This window comes from Onychomys torridus, chromosome 6 (genome assembly GCF_903995425.1).
Source record: "Onychomys torridus chromosome 6, mOncTor1.1, whole genome shotgun sequence".
Lineage (NCBI taxonomy): Eukaryota > Metazoa > Chordata > Mammalia > Rodentia > Cricetidae > Onychomys > Onychomys torridus.
Window position 1 is genome coordinate 89,820,967 of NC_050448.1, and position 23,644 is coordinate 89,844,610.

A 23,644-nucleotide genomic window follows, 5' to 3' on the forward strand; every position below is an offset into this window, starting at 1 on the left:
ATAGCGACTGAAATTAGAATCTGATGTGTCTTTTGTATTGACACCTGTGGCGATGAATGCTGCACCCAGATTACTTCCTGTCTCAGTACAGTGTTGGAGTCATAGTTATCTGCTTTCATGAGCAGGGAAAGCTGAGGCTTAATTGCAGTGATTTGGTGAATGTTTCTTCATTAGAAAGTGACAATGCCAAGCTCCACTTCAACCTCTGAATGTCTGACGAGACTATAGTTAGTGACACTTGGTACTTAAAGCAGGAAAAACACTTTTCTACAAATGATCCAGAGAATGAAAGAGTCTTTTACATTAGAAAACAATTAATCACTGATTTTTGTCACCTTTTCATTACTAACACTTCAGCCTATCTCTCGTACTTTTCATAGTTCTTGGCGTGTGCCATAACATCTGTGCTCAGAACAGCTCTTTTTCCTGGTAAACATTATTTCATCTTAAAAATCTATTCTTTCTTTTTTTGAAAATGTCAAAATGAGTCTTTGATTTCTTATTTATGTATTCAACCTCACATCCTAATAGAATTTTAAAGAAAATTATCATTGACATTTGCTTCATTTAAGAAAATTATTTGCCAGTTTTGAAGAACAAAATATTAATCCATACCATAAAATATTATACAAGGAAATTATGTAAAATTTTTACATCTACTATTAAGTGATAGCTGTAATGTTTTAATTTCAACTTTGAAACATGATTCTTTTCTTTGCTTTGAATTTTTTTTGACACATTTTATTTTATAATTAAATTCATTTATTTTCATTAAATGAGTTAACCCTCTAAAAAGGAGTATAATGAGATTACACTGTGTTATATTGATGTTTACTTCTGCTTTTCATCCTGACTCTTGTATTTATAATTAACTGCATATGACTCACTGTTCAAATAGCTCATTAATTACTAAATTAAAAACAAATTACACTTTCCAGTTCTTAGAGGATAAAGAATGCAGTTTCTTTGACAATTGCTTTTAGAGGTTTGTTTATAGTCTTAAAGTGAAAGCTATATGTTGAGATAGGCACAGTTATTGGAAAAGAATTCTCATTAAGCTTAATTATCCTAGCATGAAAAGCATAAGACAAGAATAGCATCCAAGACACCACTGTCCTGAAAAATCCTACCGACTTTATTCCCCCTACTTTTTTTCTTGGGAACATGTCCTCTGGCCTCTGATGCTGCCTAGAGAGTTAACAACAGTCTGTAATTTCAATAGACATTTCAATGTGCTTTGCCTATGTCCTGAAGATTGTCAGTGACAAGCGAATAGTTTTAAGTACTTTATTCTTTTATACTTTGTCTTCTATGATTCTCATTAATAGTGACTTTGCCAATATTGGGAGTTAGAGGGAAGTCTCACACCACTGGTACTTAGGTAAAAGGTCAAATGATAAAAATTTGCCATTTTTGAGTCTTGTAATATTCAATAAGGCTGGTGTTTTGACTTAGTTTTTAAATTAATTTGTATCTGTTCATTTGAAATTTGTTTATTTTTAAAGTTTTGTGTTTACGTGTGTGTGTGTATGTGTGTGTGTGTGTGTGTGTGTATGTGTGTGTTTGTGTGCGTGTGTGTGAACATGCTAGGATCTTCCTACAGTGATTTTTATACTCTGTAAATACCTAAATTGAAACATGTTACTTGATAACAATATTTTTCCTTTAATTTTTTTTTTCGTGACAGAGAAAATGATTGGAAACCCTAATCTTAACTTTAAAAAAAGTGATATCATATAATTTCTTACAAATTATAAATTTGTGACATCAACATGGATTCTGACTGATTTCATTGCAATTTCTATTTTGGAAAATTATATCCGTCAATTACAATGAAAAACAGAGGCTGGTGACCTTGAGCCATGATTTCTTTTGTACAAATACACCAATCTGTTCTTATGAACTGTGTATTTATGGGAAGTGTCCCAACAATTTACTCAGCACAAATAAACAACACATTTTCATAATAACAATAATTTGTAATTACTCTGAATATGCAGAACAATTTGCTGTTTCTTCTGCAGGAAGCACTCCTAAGTAAGTGGGGAGTGCACCAGCAATACCGAATGATAACTGCACACTCCTTTATCCCTCACACACTAGTGCTTTATCATAGAACACCATTATATTCCACAGAGTAAATACTTGTTACCTTCTTCACACCATGGAATGGACTTTGTTAACGTGACATATTCCTCTGTGGCATTGCTGTATTTATTTGCAATTTTGTCAGCCTACTTCTAAAAGACTTTAATACAGACTTTTTAGGAATTATTGACTTTTATCTTCAGTAGTTGTGATTTATATCATATGAATTTGTTTATAATATGCATAAAGATAATTTTAATATTCTGAAAGCAAGTGTGTATTGATGTACTATTCTCAGAGATTTCATAGAAGTTTTTACCTTTATGTGTTACCGTTTAAACACATTTTTTACTGTGATTATTTTCTTTGTTTTTGAAAATTGGAAATAATCTTTACAGAATATAACTTCATTTATATTTAACAAAGATGGAAAGAGATGAGCAAAATATATTGATGTCAACTTAAAAATATATATTTTTATTTTTAGTTCGAACTTTCCACAATAATATTACATGATAAGAAAAACATTTTGTGTTCAATACATTTCCAGGATTTTTCTTAATATTGCTGATATTCCATGTGTTAAATACTTAGTATGGTTGCCTTACAGTTTATTTGAATGACAAAGTACTTGTTTCATTTTAAATATGTGAATAGCATCTCCCAAATTATTGATATATTATTTCATTATATTAGGATAGTTAAAGAAGTCCTTTCTTCATACATAATGTAATTGCAATATTTTGCTTGTAATAATTGTTCAAAATACAGAATATATTTGCCATTTATCTTGGAAAAGACAAAATTTACACACAATTCCACAACTAAGAAATTCCTTGAAAGTTCTTAATGCCATCATAGCTATACAAATACCTTACGAAGTCAAAATATGTTTGTATTTCAGAAGACTAACAAATTTTGTAAAATAGTTTCTTCCTTGGAATGATGTTTGCATTTACAATGAAAATTTCAAAGAATCACTGGTATGCGCCAGGAAGACCTGGGATATCAGTGTTCAAAATTAATACCTAGGAGACTCCCACACAGTTTTTAATGCTTACAATCACTGATGTTGGAGTTGTTAGAAGAGTTCTGAATGGAAAATTGGCGTGTGTGTGTGTGTGTGTGTGTGTGTGTGTGTGTGTGTGTGTGTGTGTCTGTGTAGGCACACGTGTGCGTATGTGTGTACATGTGCTGCATCCCTTCACTTAAGTAATCACTGGAATAAAACATTGTGTTTTATGCATTTCTAAGAAGGACATACTAGCAGTGGACTTCATAGCTAAATGAAGAAAGTGTTCTTTGTACAGAAACATTACAAATTGGATATCCTTCAGGATATCTTCATTTAAATATGGATTGCTGTTTTCTAAGACATTGTTTTTTTTACTTGTCAGATGACCTGGAAAATATCCAACTGAATTAAAATGAAATTAAATCTGTAATATTTTAAAACTTAAATAAAAGACTTTTGATTAAGTACATTCTGTATTTCACACTGATCTTCACTTTTTCTATAGGATTATCAATATAGTGCCAAGTTTTTTACTGATATATTTTATTAGCAAGAGAGTGAATTTATAGTTTAATAAAATTATTCACATTTTAATATCAATAATCCTGATTATAATGTGAATTTTGATGCCACACAAATGCAAACTGTTAGAAAATGTTCTGATTTTTGTTATAGCTTGATGGTAACCTGGGCGATGTGCTGGAGTTCACCAATGAAAACTGAATCAGCATTTAGTCTGTTTCCTCACTTGAATTATTGAGATCATTAATCCAAGTTCTCTTTCTTATTAGATTTTTGATGTGTTTTAAGCAGTACAGTAAGGTAGAGGCTGGTATAAATTAGGATAGCCATAGTAAAGTCATTATTACAAATAGAAAACATGATTTCTGTGTTCTTACCCTCACATGATACTTCCTTTGTAGGGTGAACCTGGAGAAGCAGGGAACCCAGGGCCCCCTGGTGAAGCTGGCTCAAGTGTAAGTCCTATAGTCATAAAACCATTATTAGGCTTCATTAGATATTTAGGAATTCTTTTTAGAGTGTTTGAACATTGAGCTTGATTCCTAACAGTATCTGTTTTTACTCTTCCTTTCTAATTTATTAACTGTGACCACGAATACAAAAACATATTGTTTAATAACTGACAATCCTCTACATATTTTGATTAGTATCTAAGTTTTAAAAGGTCACATTTACATGTGTTAAGTCATTAAAATGATAAGGTGATCATTATATACATTGTGTTTGGTTAACTGTCCATAATAGAAAAAAAAAACACCGATTTTCTTGCTGTAATAAATAAACATTTGTTCACTAAAATTTAGTATTATAACATAAATTAAACTGTCATTAAATTGTCAATAGTCCCTTGACAATCTGGAAATGTTTTGACAAATCTAGCATGCAGGGTTCATGACCATCAGCATTTAATTAATTCATTTCAGAGTCTTAGAAATTTTGCAAAGTAGAATACAGAGTAGAAAAACTGAGAATTCTCCAGCCCACCATATTGATGTTGAGATGTGGAAACAGTGCTTATAAAGTAACTATTTTTTTAAATGTATTCTTTAGGGTCCCAAAGGAGAGAGAGGAGAGAAAGGAGAAGCTGGGGCCCCTGGTGCTGCGGGTCCTGCTGGTGCTAAGGGACCACCAGGTGATGATGGTCCCAAGGGGAACCCGGTGAGTTTATCCTCTTTAAAGTGAAATTTGTGTCAGTTTCACTTATTAGCTTTTCCTAAACAGATTAAAAATGTGGAATTCCAGTGAAATCAAAGTCATTATGTCATTTCATATATTTGCATGCATTCTTAGTTCCTTTCAGTTTTATTTATTTATTTTTTTCTAGCTGGAGAATATACCTAACCAGCAGTTGCCATGAGTTTAACTTCTTAAACTAAAAACGAAACTGTGAAACTGTTTTTATTCTATTTTTCCTTTTATACCATCTCTCTAGGGGCCCGTTGGTTTTCCTGGAGATCCTGGCCCACCTGGAGAACCTGGCCCTGCTGTAAGTACCATGGAGAAATAAAAGGATGCTTTGGTGGGGTTGTTCCCTCAGTCTGTAGTAACAATTAGAAAAATTACGTTACAAGTGAACTTCTAAGAACAGAAAGCCAAATGAAACAAACAGAAATCACACTGACCACTAGATCGACCCAACGGGTGACTCTTGTGCCTCTGTTACACGCTATCCTCTTCATTTGCACAATTATTGAAACTTTTTTGGATTGCCCAAACAAATTATCTAAGTAGCAGCTATACTTTTATCACAAAGTTCAAGGCTTTATTTCTTAATGCAATTTATTATGCAAATCCTACTTTGAATTGCATTATATCTGCTCCTGGTGAATGGAAGCACTGGTCTTACACATCCAGTGAGTCTTCCTCCTTTCTTTATATCAAAAGGATACTTTATACCCAGTCAAGTATAATAATAATTTCCCAAGTGCTCAGGGGAAGAGGAAGAGGCACCATTATCCAAAAAAAAATAAAATATTGTAATTTTACTTGTTTATCTGATCACAGTTTATTTCACCAATATATCAATATGGTCTGTGTAAGCTTTGTACCTTTATAATAATAAGATATAACAATCTGTGTTAATTTTTACTTTCAATCACAGGGGCAAGATGGTGTCGGAGGCGACAAGGGTGAAGATGGAGATCCAGGGCAACCGGTAGGCCAGAAACCTTATGTTTTCCCCCTCATATTATATAGACCAAATATTTTTTTAAAAGACAATTCAGTAAGATCACTCTTTCACAATCGAAGCTCATTGTATGTATTATGTATGCATTTCTTAAAAATATGTCATAATATGTTTATGAGCTCGTCCTACTGTTACTTATCTATTTTTCTGAATTTTTATCTATTCTCCTGTCATACAATACGTCCTCACCCAAGACTTCTGCCCTCCAGTCCTTCTAGCCCCCTTCATTACTCCTGCTTTCCATACCATCCTCCCCACTCCCTCAGGAAAGAGCAGGACTGAGTGCAGAACAAGATAAAATAAGAGTATGCATAAACCCTGAAATCAAAGTCTGGGCAAGGGAATCCAGTGGGAGAAAAAGGGTCCCCAACATGGGCAAAAGAGTCAGAGACCCCCAAACTCCCACTTGTTTATAGAAGAACAATACTTTTTAAATATTAATAAGTATAAAAATAAGAATGTCAGACTAGCATCTTGTTGTAGTCCATAAGCTATTTCAGCTAAGAAGCTAAATGAAATTACAGTATAGACATTTTAATATTTTTTTGTATGGCAAAGACGTGTTTTGGGCTTATGAGTTACTTAGGAAAGGAGAAATCTGGAAGGCATTAACATAAGTATTTTTGAAGATAGCTGAGTCTCTTACCAGGTTCGTTGCCTCAGGTGTCGGAAGTCTGAGGTACACTTAGGGCACATATACTCACACAGTTGTTTACACAGTGGCACAACATGCCAGTGTTGTATGGGAAGCAGTTTAGAGGTCGTAAGTCAGTGTGTCCACAGTTTGTAAGATAGGGTAAAATGTATACACATGTATGTTAGGGGTTTGCTTTTCATTGCTTTTGAAATGGCATAGGTTTCCAAAAAGAAAATTTGAAGCACTTTCCTATATCCACGAAGAAGTTTACTAAGTTTTCTAGCTCACTCTGTGGAGATCTAGAAGCACTTCAGCCCTCTGACTGGGAGCTGAGGTTTTTAGGAAAGACAGATGTGTATAAATGAGCAGAGAGTCAGTTTCAGTTCCTATTTGGAGAAATTATGTTGGCTTTGAAAAACACCCAGCTTATTAAACAGTGAATTATGCATTTATACCTAACTGTATTCATTTTCAGGGTCCCCCTGGTCCATCTGGTGAGGCTGGCCCACCAGGTCCTCCTGGAAAGAGAGTAAGTTTTTCTTTTTTTTTCATTTTTTTTATTTGAATTATTCACTGTGTGTTTAGATTGATATTACTCATACAAGCTCTGGGCAGAATCTCAGGCTGAAAAATAACCACTTTCTTCAGTATGTCAAAATTCATCCCTAACTCAGAGTACAGTTTAACTACTTCACTGTCACAGTTTGAATGAATCAAGCAACTCCTCCTGTTAGAGTTACCTGCTTTTCTGGATAAATGTTGACTGCTGTTAAACAGCTCCAGTTCAAGCCCCTGGTATTCTCCATGGGGGTGAAATGTCCAAAGCTTGGTCTACACATTGTGAAAGCATGAATGCATATCAGTAGACTGAATGCAAGCATCCATCTATATTGTAGGCTGCCTTATGTTATCAAATTTCATGGACTTGGAAACGGGATTTTTGATGAAGCAGAGTTTTCATAAAGGATTGTAGCAGCACATTAGTAGCTATGGTCACGTTAATTGTTTCTGTGCAGGTGAGATGTATCAGTGGGTAAAAGTGCTTGCTAGCAAGCCTGGTCCTGTGTTCAGTTCCCCAGTCCACAGGACAAAATGAGAGAACTGACTCCTGCAAGTTTGCCTTTGCCTTTGACCTCCATACCCATTCTTTTGCACACATGAAGACAAACACAAAATAAATTGGTGTAAAATATTACAAAAAACCAAAATACTACCATAGAAGCAAAGAGATTTAAAGATTTTAGATTAATTAGAAATAATAATTTCAGATATTAATGGATAGGACCATTTAAATGCAGATCTATAATAATGCATTGATAAAACAAGTTTATGACCTTTTCCTCTCCTATACTTCTTGTATTTGAAGCTCCTGCCTTACAGAGATTCATAGACTGTATATTAGGGTATTGTGAACTATTGTCATTCCACAACTATTGTGAGGTCGATATAAATAAACGTTTTTATCATTACCACGGTTTCTGTACCTGCTAACTGGTAATGTTTTATTTTGCTCCCCTCACTATTCTTAGTATTAGAACTATCCTATATTCAGTTGAGCTTTTACATATAAATGAGGACAAGAGCATTTGTCTTCTAGTGTCCATGTTTACCATATTTCACATGACATATTGTCCTCCAACTCCATTCAGTTGCTCACAAATGACAGGATTTCACCGTTCTTTGAGGCTGACTAATACCCCGTTAGATATAACTGCTACATTCTCTGGAGACACTAATGTCTGGTGATTCCATATCCTGGCAGTCATGACTGGTGCCACAAAGAGCACACGGGTGCAGGGAGCATTTGGTACGTGGATTTAATTCCCTTTGGAAATATAGAAAGTCAGGGGAGGACTAGACCATATGTTAGATCTACTTTTCTCTTTTTGAGGAACTTCCACACTGTTTTCCATCTAGATATACTATTTTAAATTTCTGTAACAATGTATGGCAGTTCCTTTTTCTGCATCTTTGCAGCTTTTGCTGTTTTTTGTTTTGTTTTGTTTGTTTTTATAATAGCTGTTCTAACTGGAGTATATGACCATTCTAATTGGAGTATTATGGTTTTGTTTTACATTTACCTCTTGAACATCTTGAAAAATGTTCATTTTTACCTCTCTGACAAGTGTCCACTCAGATAATTGGCCCCTTTTAATTCAATTTGGTAGTTGTCACTACTGCTAGTATCCGTTTATGTTTTGCACTTTAATCCTCTGTCAAATAGTTGACACATGTTTTTTCCCTCTTATTTGCAGTGTATATACCCTACTGATGGTTTTCTTTGCTCAGTAGAAGACTTTTTATCTGATATTATGCCATTTGTCTACCACTTTCCTTTGTAGTGGCAATCATCAACAATTATTGTTTATGTAGATGTCTAAAAGTGTTCCCACTATGCTTTCTTCAAGTAGTTCTACATGTTGAGTTTTATATTATGGTCTGTAATCTAGCCTGAGATAATTTTTGAAGGAATGACACTTCAGGGTCAATACTCAATATTCTTTCTACCACCATTTAATAAAGACGTTGTTCCTTCTAAATTAACTGATTTTGTCCCCTTGTTTAGAATCAGATATCTATAGATAACATGGTTTCTTTCTGAGATCTCTTATATATTCCATTAGACTGCTTTTTATGCCATGCTGTTTCACTTACTGTAACACTTTGGTATGTCTTGAAATTAGCTCTGTTTTTATGATCCACATTGGCTATTGGGAGAGTTTGGGAGCTTGTACGTGTATTGTAGGATTAATTGTAATTCTATGAAGAACATTATTAGTATTTTCATAGCTATTCAGTGTTGTGGATTTTCACTTCCTTGATAAATTTCTTTGTTGCAATTTTCATATTTTCTATCATTTATTCTCATCTCTATCAAATTTATCAGTGTGTCTCAATAATACTACATTTTGTATTTTTAAACTTCTCCTTTGCTGAATTATATGATCAATTGTCCTTCTGTGATGGAGTCTTTAGGTTACTCTACTACAAGAAGGGATTTGATTCCTCTCTTCATACTAGTGTACCTTTTATTTGTTTTTCTTGTCTAATTGCTCTAGAAATTTTCAGTACTATTTCACCTATAATATGTGGGAGTGTACATCTTCATCTGGATAAGGATTTTAAAGACCACTACCAGTCTTCTCCCTGTTATGTGTGATGTCACCTGATGATGTGCTATATGTAGTATATTTAATGCTGAATCTCATTCTTTCTGTAACTAGTTTGTTTAGAGATTTTAATATGAAGGAAGGGGAATTTATTGAATACTTTTTACATCCATTGACAAGATCACATGACTTATTATTCACCGTTAAGTGCAATATATTTAGTAATTTTTATATATGAGCTGTCTTTTCACTGTTTAAATAAGTCACATTTGATTGTAATGAGTATTTTTTGTGATTTTTGATTTATTATTAATTTATAATTTCTAAGTTGTAATCATCAGGGATAGTATATACTTCAATTGCTTCTTTAGTGTCCTTGTCCGGTTTCTTTTGAAGGGCAATGTTAGCCTTATAGTATGAGTTAGGTTCTCTCTCTTTAATCTAGGAATAGTTTTTGAATAATTGGTCTTATTTAAATTTCTGGAAAAATTCAGTAAGAGTGCATTGGTTTTCTACATAGGCTACTCTTGCTGGATGACATTTTATTAGTCATTTCACCTCCTTACTTGACTAGTATTCTATTCAAATGTCCTATATCTTTACTGCTAAGCACTTCAGGCTTTACTATTTTCACAGTGAGTGCGCTATAGTTCTATCACTTGCACCACCCATATTTTTAATGTCTTTTATAGAAGACATCTTTTTCTGTCTTAATTTCTATACTGTTCCTAACAGACTGTGTGGTGAACATCAAAATTTACTTTCTCAAATGTCTCATTCTTCAATGATCCAAACTCACAGTGTAATTAAAAAGACTACTCATTTTTAGAGTTATCCTACTCTTATAAACATTTTTTCCATGTTAAATATTGTCTCACTGAGTCTTTGTATCTCAGCAGTACAATCTGAGTTGATTTTTACAAAATTCCCTTTTTAAATTTTAGGTATTATAAAATAAACTAAATTTTCAGTTGTATTATTTCAGATCTTTTGGATGAATAATGGTATAAAATTTCTTTACAATTGGGTTGAAATCCTTCTTTTAGGAAATTAGAAATCTTTTGCTTTTCTTCTGACCTCAAATAATAAAATATAATGTGGTAGATAATAGGATAATAAAATCAAATTCAAATTCCTAAACTATCTTAACTTCTTATCACCTGTATAACTTTGCTCAGTTTACTTATCTTGTGTTTCTCAAGGTACCTACCCACTATGGTTGTGTAAATTAAAAGTTAGTCAATATGCAAACAATAAGTGTTCATATAACTGTTTTTGACTGTTAGGCATAGTCTTATTTATGAAATTATTACTAAATAATGATGATCCTCATAAACATGTACTGTTTTTGAACTGACACTGTTGTCTTTGGGAATTAGTTCTTTTTACCTAATGGACTCTAACATGAACTTCTTTCTCTGTCATCTGGATGTTCAGCCTACATAATATTTTTTCATGCTCAGTTATGTCTCCAAGTATAAGTATGTTTATATCATCTTTATTCATAATTTCAATTATAGAATTTATTAATCCACCAAGTTATGAATAAAAAACAGAATGTTTCATATGAGTTAAAAATTTATTATTCGTGCTTGAGTCAACATTGATTCATCTCAAAAAACTAACAAGAAGCACAATAAGTTTCACCAACTTAAGAGAGATCAATTACTTCGGTTTTTAACAGTGGCTGTATTTACCTAAGACATGTACGGGCAATGACTGATACCCTACAGTCGATTTTGTTGCTAAACAATGACATTGTATTTAGTGTTTCTATTTTAAAATATTTATAAAATTCAGGGTACTCTCTATCCTTTATATCTGTCATCTGTCATCTAAATCTACAACTTGAATATATAGAGTTGCTATTTCATTTAAGAAATGTGTCCCAAATAAAAATAAACATATATAACATTCAAATACAAGTTACAAAGTCAATAAAGTCAGTAAAGAAAATGATTAATGATAACTTAAGGTTATTTTTGTGAGATAAAGTGGATTGTAAGAGTTGAAAGTAGTATGTAATGTATTTTCAAATTGCCAATTCTGAATTTGTGCACACACAGTAACATATAATAATAAGTAAGTATAACAGATGACTTACCTGAGTCATTCACTCCATGTATCATATTTTCATTTTTATTAGTATGTACTATAGTAGAATTATCCCTGTTTGATTTTGGGTAAATTCTTCAAAGATAATCCATGTTGAAATTTTAGTTCATCTTTTTGCTCATTTTAAATACCAGTTTAAAATGTGAAGGGCTGTTTTTAAGCTATTCCACTTACTGGAAACAAAAATTGAAAAGCTTTGTATCAATGTATTACATGGTGCATAGAGTCTGTGATGACTACACCAAGTTTACAAAAATATTCACATTCATCTGAATGTAGTGGATCATATTGAGGTCAGCACTAATGAACATTAAACGTGCAGGTCTTCTCCCTCTGAAATGTGAAGCCCTTAACTCTAACCTGAGAGCTGCTTATCTCAATGAAGTGCTTTCTGTATTAAGCTAAATAAACCAACACAGTAAACTGACTTTATCTGATAGACAAAATAATCTACTTTTGCCCATCGATGTAAGATCTGTTTTAGTGCCGTGAAAAATTATTTCACTGTCCAAAACTTTAATAACAAAATAAAGTCCACCTTGGTATTAATAATTAAAGCTTGAACTCTTGTAAACTAAAGACAAAACAAACTGGTTGATTTATTCAAGAGTTCAATCTTTACTTAAAAAGATTAGATTAACTTCAGAAAATTTGGGGAAAGGAAAAAAAATATGATCAAAATATAGTGAATACATTTTAAAATTAATTTTAAAATGTTAGAAAAATAGTAAAAAGATTATTTTATTTTATTACAGCTTTTCTAACTTGTAAACCTAGAAAAAGGGGAATTGGAATATTGTAGTAGCACTACAAAATAATGTAGAATGTGATTTTATTAGAATTAGATAGATGTAGTTGTCAACTATTTGGCTACAAAATAATATAGTGTGGGATTCTTACCTTTTTTGAGTAGAAGTTTTATTGTTACAAAATGAGTATAACATCTGATTTCTCATGCTGCTAAACCATGGCATTGAGTACGTAAGTGTTTCTATTTTGTAATATTTCTATTGTATCCTACTTATTCAAAGCACTGAGCAATTAATCTATAGTAACTTCATAGAAAGCTTTGGTTTGCTTAATATTGTAGTCCTGCCTTGTCATTTGTGTTTAATAAATATCATTTCTGAACTCACTGGCACACATACAAAAAGTGTTCCACTTAGTAATCTAATGCATGTTTTATACTGTTGAAATTGATATTTATATTAGGTATTTTAAGCATAAACTTGTGTGACAAATATTGTTAAGTATTTTTTCATCAACTATTTAAAAAAATAAACTCCACTTAGTGGTTTTTTTTTTTTAATTAAATGTATTTACCAAACAACACAGGTTTGGGAGTATAGGATAAGTAAAACTGTGACAAAACAGAGAGTTGATTGTGGAGGAAGCATGGCAAATTTTAATGTCTTTTGATGTCACTCTGTTCATACACTGTACAGAGTGGATTCTGTAAACTTAAGCTGAACTGAGAATGCTATCTCTGTGTAACTTTGTTTTCCTGTGGGCCAACAGCAGTGTCTGGTGCAATAGTTAATTTCATTTTGCCTCTGTGAACGTAGGAAGAACATCCTTGCTAGACATGCAAACGGAAAGGTACAGCAAGTGGGTTCAAAAAGAACTCCCCCATAACATTAGAGAAATCAACTTTATTGAGAGAAAGATCCACGACCATCCTGGGCCTTGTCATGGGAAAGCACTAGAAAATAAACAGAATTACGTGTTATAAACAGCACTCCAGCACAGTAAATGAGAAGAAAAGCTTCCACTGAAGCCTGGAGAGGGAGAGTTTAAAACAAGAGTAGAAGTGGGCAAACAAGGTGATTAGGGGTGGGGAGGAACCTTTAGGGCAAAGCCTTCAGAGAAATTTCCCCAATTAAATGACTTATTCAAACATTTCTAGAACTGATCCTTGCTAGAACACTTTCACCAAAGAGATGTAAATAGCACGTTTAATGCTCCAACAACGCAGATCTTGGCTTTTAGGTCTTTTGGAGGGTGGCAGGAAATTTCACACTGTGTATTTTTAGTCTGAGATGGCCTATGTGCCAAGAATTGGTGGAGGAGATGAGTACTAAGACCAAAAGGGAAGATTTGTAGATCACAGCAGGTGACTTCTTAATTCTCTGCCCTAGATTGGGAGAGCTGCAGGGTGTGTGTGTGTGTGTGTGTGTGTGTGTGTGTGTGTGTGTGCGCGCGCGCGCGCGCGTTGGAGGGAAGAGAGGCTGAGTTCTTCAGGCTCAGAGATCTGGCCTCTTAGAATGACTAGTGTCTTCAAGACATGACCAATGATTTAACAATGCTCCTACACAATAACTGTAATAATTCTTCAGCAAGCTTATGGGATAGTTCAATACCTTACAAACTACTCTCTTTAGCCCACCTAGAATATACAGTCTTCACTATGCATCATATAGATTTTATCGAAAGAAATGTATCTTTTATCTTTAATTTGCCTGCATTGGAGGCAAAAGGAAAGTAGACCAATAACTAATTTGCTGTAATGTTTTATAATGGTAGTTGAAATTACCAGTAACTGATGTTATCAGTTTTTCTTCATGAATCTCATAAACAGGTAAGACTAATAGAATATTGATTAGCCCATTGTGTATGACAATTATACTTAGAAACATCATTCATATAGTTATTGAACAAGTAGGAAAATTAAGTTATAATATTGTAGCACATGTACCTTAGGTTATGAATTTGTAGTAGTTGATAAAAAATTATACTTTCTTAAAGCACTGGAAAATTGTGCAACTTATATCAATGAGCCATGGAATTTCATACACCATTTGTCTTTATAGTGAGTGTTCTATCCCCAGCCTTTAATTCAAATATTTCTAAAATTAATTGTTGTAAAGTCTTCTTCTTTGAGAAGAAGTAAACAGGATCAATAGAGCCACAACAATAACCCAAAGTGTGATTCTACCAAGGTTCAACCATGGGGACTATTGAATTTAAAATTTATATATATATAATGAATATTACCCAACTCAGGTACTCTACAAGTTCAGTATGTGCTCTTAACTGCTGAGTTACTTTTTTCCAGCCTAAACTAATGAGTTTTGGGGGGCTTAATTACAGTGTGTGAGTGACCCCAGTGTAGCCATACTAGAAATTCTTCTCCTTAGATGATGGATTCCTCATAGCTATGCATATGGAGTTACCCCGCCTCCACCACCTCAGCACATGCACACACCTATGTACTTCCTATTACTACTGAAGCTGCACTGACTTAGGGGAGAATGACTCTGAGCAACTCGACTCTCAGATAAGGGTTTAATGATCCTTCTTCCTCACTCTTTTTTCTGATGTTAACTGTCAACAGTCCCACTCATAGTGATTTCTTCTAAGCAGACACAGATGATCTGATGACGATAATGGCTGTTTTGTCTAGAGTACTATATTATCCAACACTGAATGAAATAATTTTCCTTTTTCTTCCTCCCTCCCTCCCTTCTTTCCTCCTTTCTTATTTCCTTCCTTCCTTCCTTCTTTCTTCTTTCTTTTTTAGTCTTCTCACATATATTCCTCACCAACCACAGTTTCCCCAGACTCCTCCCCTCTCAGTCCCTTCCCCCATCTGCCCTCTCCCTCAGATCTATTCCTCCTCCATTCCTCTTCAGAAAAATGCAGGCTTTCAAGGGACATCAACCAAACATGGTATATCCAGTTACAATAAGACCAGGCACAAACTCTCATATTAAGGCTGGACAAGGCGACCCAGTAGAAGGAAAGAGGTCCCCAAAATAGACAAAAGAATCAGAGATAGCCACCACTTCCATTGTTAGGACGCACATGAGAACACCAAGCTACACAGCCATAACCTATTTGTAAAGGACCTAGGTCAGACTCTTTCATGCTCCTTGTTTGTCAGTTAAGTCTCTGTAAGCCCCTATGAGCCCAAATTAGTTGATTTGGTGGTCCTTTTTCTTGTGGTGTCCCCAAGCTCCACCTGATCTTTGGCTATAGGTCTCTGCATCTGTTCCCATCAGCTGCTGAATGAAGTCTCTCTGATGATGACTATGTTAGGCTCCAATCTAGAAGTATCATTAGGAATCATTTCATTGACTTTATTATTATTATTATTATTATTATTATTATCTTGCTGGTTATGTTTGTTATTTCCTAGGTCTCTGAGCTACCCAGCTTCTGGTTCCTAGCAAGTAACAAAGAGTGAAGTAATTTTAACATTATTATCTGAAAATTAACATAGTAAATTGAATTTTAGATTTAGCTCATTGCCAAAGGCAAGCCTAAACTAAGAAAAATAAAACAAATGGTATCTGTTTAATAGTAAATATTTCAAAAGAGAATGATTGAACATTTAAAAAATTAAAGGTCTAATGAATTAAAAACTGAGCCTATGCATTATGATGAAATATATACATGTACATGATGCCATACAGATCTGTATTTTGTGATTATTTATTATATTTGTGTACTCATGGCATATATCGATTAATATTTTGGAAATATATGCTATAAATTTAAATTTCAAATAAAGACATTTACTTTTACAAATGCCCTTGAAAAGTTTCTATTATAATATATATGTATATGTTAGATAATGTATGGTAATGCTAAAATAAATTAAACATCCAATTAACATTTCTGTTCATCAGTAAATGATACCTCTCAAAGTCATTATGCGAGCAAAGTCCCAATCTACATTGGGAACCAATGCAGATTATGCATATCCTGGATACACATGGTTCAAAAATAATATTCAAGTGGCCGGGGAAATGGCTCAGTAGTGAAGAGTACTGTTGCTCTTCCAGAAGCCATGAGATCAATTGCCAGCATGCCCATCCAGCCTCTTCCAGCTGACTATAACTCCAGCTCCAGATCTTCTGTTCTTGATGCAGTACCTGCAAATACATGTCATATACACCTACAGACTAACACATATACACATAAATAAAAATTTTAAAAAATATTTTAAAATAATTCTAATGGTTCTGAAAAAATCCCAAATTAGTGATGTTTTACTTTTATTCTTAAATACTCAAAATTGTAGTATTTAGTTTATGGACAACTTGCAATTTTTAATGTAAAACGAATATTTAATTCACTTCATATGTATGTAAATATTTCCCAAGGTAGTTAACTTCACGTCATTTCCATGAATCCTGTGTTTTTGTGCTTACACAAGAGCAATCAGGAAGTAAAGTGTTTATCATGGAAAATCCCTTGTATTCCCCCTACTGTAAGATTCAGCTCTGACAGGAAATTCCCTAGAAATCCTTACTTCCCCCTAAAATGGATCAAATACATATTTGACCTCATCTTCATATAATTTATGTGTACTGTTTTTATTAGCCTACTTCTCTGTCCTTGTCAGAAATTGTATAATCCTATGGTTTTGACTTTATTTTGTAGTTATTTTCATCATGCATAGCACAATTTTTATTATACATAATATGTATATATATTGAGAATTGAGTGGCAGAGTGAACAAATTATAAGATCATATTGTAAACTATTAACAGTGGAAAGAAAATTATATGTCTGTTTCTCATGAGTAGGAAAATGTAGTAATGGTGGCTTTTAGGGAAACTTAAGTAGTTTCTTTTATGCAAACATATGAGAAACAACTGAAACCAGATTTCCCAGGAGACTTGAATGTATCTATTTGTGTTACCAGTACTGAACAGAAAGCCAGTGTGACTATAAGGAACAAAATCCATTTGGTTCATTGTACAGGACAGACAGTTCAACATCAACAGTCTATATTAAGGGAAGCACTTCTTACCACATTAGCCTTGGCCTTCAGGAGCAAACCCCAACAGAGGTATCATGAGGAAAAAGTAACAGTCGGAAAGGAAAGGGAGAGCTCTTGGGGGGGGCAGAAAGAAGGAGCAAGAGGAAGAGAGAGAGGGAACTGATACTCCAGGGTACTTTATTATTGCTATTTTCTAAATAGTTGTCATTGTGATGTTTTAAAATATACATTCCACTGCCTAGGGCAACAATACAATTTCTGCCACAACATCGTAAAAGTAGGAAAAGTTAAAGCTGTGCTCAATGCAGATACTGCTGAATAAACAGATGCACTGCAACAGGCCCTTTGGGATCTGCTTCTCTCTCTTAAAAAAGTAAGCCATAAGAGCACACCAAAGGCCTGCACTTAAAGTATCTATTATGACTTTGCATATTACTGCCATCTTAAGGAACAGATCATACAATTTCTACACATATTTTGAGGCACCTTGAATGTCCAACAATAAGTGAGTTTACAGTACTATTATTGAACAAATAAATGGCTAAAAGTGTCTTCATTGACTATCACATCTAGAATGAGTCCATGGAACTCAATGAAATGATTGGTACTTATTTAATTTGGTATATGCAGTGTAGAGAAATAACATGGAAGATAAGTTTGTATGCACAGTAGAATACTTAGATAACATCTAAAACAAAAATGTTATCTCATGAAATATCACCATTGTATCTCCCCTATCCAACCTCCATATCCAATCTCTGCCAATAATTTTAAATATGATCACTAAGAAAATTGCAGAGATGGAAAGCAATTGGAACTGGAGGGAATATAAAAGATATTAGTTAGAGATCATTAGTTCTTTTTCAATCTTACTTCACATATGACTGCTGTGGGATGTTCTATATGTCAAATGTGTTGCTCTGATTGGTTAAAATAAATAAAGTGCTAATTGGCCAGTAGCCAGGCAGGAAGGATAAGGTAGGTGGGACAAGGAGGAGGACAATTGTGGGAAGTGGAAGACTGGGTAGAGAGATACTACTAGCCGCCGTCATGACAAGGTACTGGTAAGCCATGAGCCATGTGGCAACTTATGGACTAACAGAAATGGGTTAATTTAAGATAGAAGTAGATAACAAGAAGCCTGCCACTGCCATACAGTTTGTAAACAATATAAGTTTCTGTGTGTTTACTTGGTTGGTTCTGAGCATCTACAGGCCTGGCGGGTGAGAGAGATTTGTCCTGACTGTGGGCCAGGCAGGAAAACTCTAGCTACATATGATTTTCCATGATATTTTGAGTATAATTTTTTCATCTCTAGTCCTAGAGTTTAAAAATCAAATTATTTTTAATCTTACATGCTTGTGAATTAAATATTTCCACAAGAGTGAAACTCCTTATATTGTTGATGTTCATGATTGCAAATTTTATTTTCTTTTGCTGGTGCATGATCCTAGAATGAATGATATTTAGATGTTCTTAGAATAAGGCACTTCTGAAACATCCCTAAATATAAAGATGTGAAGAATGTTTGATATATTTGAGACACTCTGAATAACTCAAAATTACAAAAAGTCTCTATCATTTGTACTCATGGTAAGTACCTTTATCAGCATTTTTTGAGACTTAGTTTTACTCTGTAGCCTTGGATAGATTAGAACTTATTGTGTAGACTGGACTGGCCTCAAACTCACAGCAATCCACCTGCCTCTGCTCCCTGTGTGCTGGGTTTAAATTTATGCACCACTATACCCAGCCCTTCATCAGCATGTTTGAGAAGCTACCTTGGTACTGTCTATGTTGATGTTATGTAGTGATCTGGGCTTCCTTAGCTGGTGGTTTATACTAAATGATCTAAACAGCAATCTTTGCATAAAATTAGTGTTAAACTTCAACACTGTGTTTTAAACAGAAAAGTAGTATGAAACTATAATTTAGCGGTCTTAGCAGTTGCTGCATTTGCAGAAAGCTCCTCAGCACTGTTTCTTTTAAGGTAGTACATCTCTAAATTTAATTTTATATTTCCAGGGTCCTCCTGGTGCTCCGGGTTCAGAAGGAAGGCAAGGCGAAAAAGGTGCTAAGGTAAAACGTGCAGAAGAGATATGTTAGACCATTCATGTGTGGAACGGTGTCCATGTCAACACGTTAAATGATAACATGTGCCTATCATTATTAATGTGCCCACATGTTTCATTTTCAAACAGGGAGAAGCTGGTGCTGAAGGGCCTCCTGGGAAAACTGGCCCTGTTGGACCTCAGGGTCCATCTGGAAAGCCTGGTCCTGAAGGTCTTCGAGGCATCCCTGGTCCTGTGGTAAGTGTCTATGCTAAGAGGGACTGCTATGAAAATTACATTAAATTTCAATGTCTATAAATTAAAATGTGTGTGAGGTTGTTGCATCATAACTTACATTATGCTTTATGGAAATCCAGTATTTCTATAGATGTTACTAGGTGACAGTTTAAATAACTTAGTAATACATTTACAAATATTTAGGTATTTCATTTATTTTTGATTTTGTAGTAAAGTTCAAATTTACTAAAACAGAAGAAAACTAAGTTCTAAAGTCACAGTGATAAAGGATTTTGTACATGTATCATTGTATATATCTATGGATTTGTATGTGCTTATATAAGTATATGTACATGTATACATGAGTGTATGTGCATACACAGGTACAGAGAATTAAAGAAAAAAAAAACAACCTACAGTATTTGTATGTTTTGAGGTGGTACAATTTACAGATGTGAATTCTTTTCTCTCTGTATGTCCATCCAACATTTAAAGTAATAAATATTGTCCTGATTATCAATGTTCCATTTTCTTTTCTGTAGGGAGAACAAGGACTCCCTGGTGCTGCTGGCCAAGATGGACCGCCTGGTCCGCTGGTGAGTGACATTTTTCACTATTTATAGAGAATTCCCAAAATAAAATTGTTTGTAAGCGCTATCTTATGAAGAGGTTTCTGCTTTTCAAGAAAGAATGTTACATGTTCAAGGAGAAAAAAATAGAAGGCAAAATATGCATCTTGGCCCAGAGAATATTCTTTCTTCATACCCTTTAGAAGAAAAAGTGTTTTCTACTCAGAAGAAAATACTACAAATGGTGCAACCAGTTATTTTCTCAGTGCCAACAGTTCCCCAAAGTGCGTGTGATTCAACTTAGTTTCTGGGCCTTCACTTCCAGAGAAATGTCAGCACGCAAAGGTGATAGCTGCCCAAAGAGTTTTCCTTTTGAGATAGCTAGGTTCAGAAACAGGACGTTATCCTGGGCTATAAAAGAGCATGAGGTTGTTTTTATGATGAAGTTGGACAGTGAATTCCACATACAAACAGCATGCTTACTAAAAGCACTGAAGCGTGGGCTCTACCAACATCTTAAGGTCCAAAGTTGTTTTTGATACAATATGGACATGAAATGAGAATGAAAACATGTCCCTTAAAATCATTGTTCACCAGGTCACTTTCATTTATAAATTGACTCAATTGGTAAAGGTTTTTAAACTTTGATTTTTGTTTTGTTTTGGTTTTGGTTTTTTGAGATAGGGTTTCCCTGTGTAGCTTTGTGCCTTTCCTGGAACTCACTGGTAGCCCAGGCTGGCTTCGAACTCACAGACATCCGCCCGGCTCTGCCTTCCCAGTGCTGGGATTACAGGCATGCGCCACCACAGCCCGGCTTAAACATTGATTTTTACATAACTATTTCAATATTAATCAAAGAAGTAAGCAATACTCACAGCAATGAGGGAATTTGATATAGTTTACTTTAAATAACCAAATTATTTCTTAAAGTAATTTGAACTTTATTTGCATTTCTCTTATCCTAAACATAGTTTTTAGTTAGGATATATACATATGCAGCAAGCATAAAAACTGGAACCACATTCTAATTATTCAGGACATATTCTGCTGTTCCTTTTATTAAGGAAGCCACAAATAATATCATAGCCACAATAAAACTCGTAAATCTTCCAAAACTCGCACTAGAGAAGTTAGATTGGTTATTCAGTAACTGGCTAAGTGTTGTCAAATCCTTAATTGACTTGATGCAGGAGATTACTAGTTATCTACTGTATACATAATCTCATCGTAGAAATTGAGCCCTGAGTGAACCTGGGTAAGCTCTAGATCTGCATGGCTATTTAGGAAATATTCTCCTTTGATGTGGTAAAATCCTAAATGCAGACTCAGAGTCTGGTAGCAAAATACTTTCCCTAAATATCACCCTAAAATTTACCTGGGTTCTTTTTTTTCCCTGTAATGTTAGATTTTCCAATAAGCATTCTGACCTTTCAGTAGATGAAATAGAAGCACATTGTTGGAGATTTCCTTTAGCTAATGTTAAAAATAAAACCATCAGACACACCAGCTGATTAAAGTCTGCAAAATTTGTATTTCTAATGCTTAAGCAAATGTGAGTTTACAGTATAAGAAGGATGAACAATTCAAATCCTTTTTGGAAAACTGCAATGGTAAGCATTAGAGGGGCCCAACACACACATACTCATCCCCTGGCTGCTGGTTTCATTTGGGAATATTATGTTGTGAATATATTACATATAGCTTTTTCATAGCTTCAATCAGTCTGATATCTGGAAAATGCTACTTAGTCCTCAGCAGAAGAGAGCAAGTAGAGAAGGCATCTGCAGAACGTCATATATAATGAGCTTTCTTACTCAGCTAAGAATGATTTCTTTTAGAAGTAACATGTTTTAATCAGAGTGAGAAATATTATTGCAGATATAGGTTAAACTCACCCATTCTCAAGGCAAGTACATTGTTTAAAGCAATTATCAATCCTATGTGCTTATGGGATGATATTAGGATCTGTGCTCCTTATCCATCCAACCTCTCTATTTCACAGGGAGAAAAGTAAGGGCAGTTGACCCTATCCATTAAATTATATTAAGTTTAACTAAAGGTAATAGAGATGATATTTTCCTCCTAATAGGTTTTTATGTTTATTAGATGAGCTCTTTGTAAAGCATTTACAAAGCTAATGGATAGCAATACCACTGAATACAGAATTATCAAATGAAGGAAATAATTATAACTATTTCTAAATCATCAGCGTTACATTTTTAGTGAGTGTGACTAAACAGTACTTAAATTCACATTTATGTATAGCTAATACTCTGGATTAAAAATTGCTGACAAGGCAAGTGAGATCATTCTTAGAGCAGCTACACTGTAACCTGGAGAGTCCTGTGGCAGAGGCAAGCAGAAGATGTCATTCCCAGATCACCTGTATGTTTGCTTCCAGTTACTAAGAAAGTAGAGAGTCTTAAGTGAGGATAAATGTGGGAGATGAGATTAAAATATTTGAAAGTTCAGACAGGTTTGCACTGGGTTTAAAAATTAGTCCATGTGAAATGTATATGAATATTTCTTTATTCAAATTCAGTTTTCCTCCTAGTTACAAAGATAGTCACACTCACATCCACTACTATGCAGGTGGAGATCCACAACTAACTCCCTATAAAGTCTTTTCTTCTTGAAGCTGCCTAAAACTTTCTATACAGAAATGTTCGATCACAGACCTTATCAGAGCGTTCCCATTTTGTTTTCTTAAAAACCACCACCACCCAAAACAACAACAACAACAACAACAGCAACAAAAACCTCTGTTTTTTAACTTCATTTGAAATGAATAATATCTTTACATAGTCCAAGTTGGTCTTAATTTTGCCATGTAGCTCAGACTAGCATTGATTTATGACCTTGCCTCAGACCCCAGTTACTATAATTAAAAAGTGACTCATCATGCTCAGCTATAAAACTAAGTTTTTGTGATAATATGTAACTTAAATCTCTGTGTATCCTCTCTGTCTCTGTCTCTCTGTCTCTGTCTCTGTCTCTCTGTCTCTCTCTCTCTGTCTCTGTCTCTCTCTGTCTCTCTCTCTCTATATATATATATATACACACACACACACACACACACACACACACACACACACACACACACGGTTAGAATTACTCCACAGAATTCTAATCAAATACATAGCTGATATGAATGAAGCAGAAAACTGTAAAGCCAACGATGAGACTGTGTTGTTTTATAAGTAGAATTACTTCTTGAGCAATCAAGAAGTCTTAAATGGGTGTGTCTCAAAAAACAAAGAATGTTGAATATATTCATATGTCCATTATAACATCACAGTTAACATTGTTAAATAATTTAAAAAGTATGCATTTGATGTTTACAAGCATAATTAATGTTATAGTAGTTGTAAAATTTTTGTT

At 34.1% G+C, this 23,644-nt stretch overlaps 1 protein-coding gene across 1 annotated transcript in view; it reads left to right on the plus strand.

Annotated features, from left to right (window-relative positions):
* Positions 1-23,644, plus strand: part of Col11a1 (collagen type XI alpha 1 chain) — a 181,596-nt gene that overhangs the window by 141,411 nt on the left and 16,541 nt on the right. The window contains exons 50-57 of the mRNA XM_036190104.1: positions 4,027-4,080; positions 4,676-4,783; positions 5,058-5,111; positions 5,727-5,780; positions 6,926-6,979; positions 19,432-19,485; positions 19,608-19,715; positions 20,237-20,290. Of these exons, the coding sequence (XP_036045997.1) occupies positions 4,027-4,080; positions 4,676-4,783; positions 5,058-5,111; positions 5,727-5,780; positions 6,926-6,979; positions 19,432-19,485; positions 19,608-19,715; positions 20,237-20,290 (540 nt within the window). The remainder of the gene's footprint in view (positions 1-4,026; positions 4,081-4,675; positions 4,784-5,057; positions 5,112-5,726; positions 5,781-6,925; positions 6,980-19,431; positions 19,486-19,607; positions 19,716-20,236; positions 20,291-23,644) is intronic.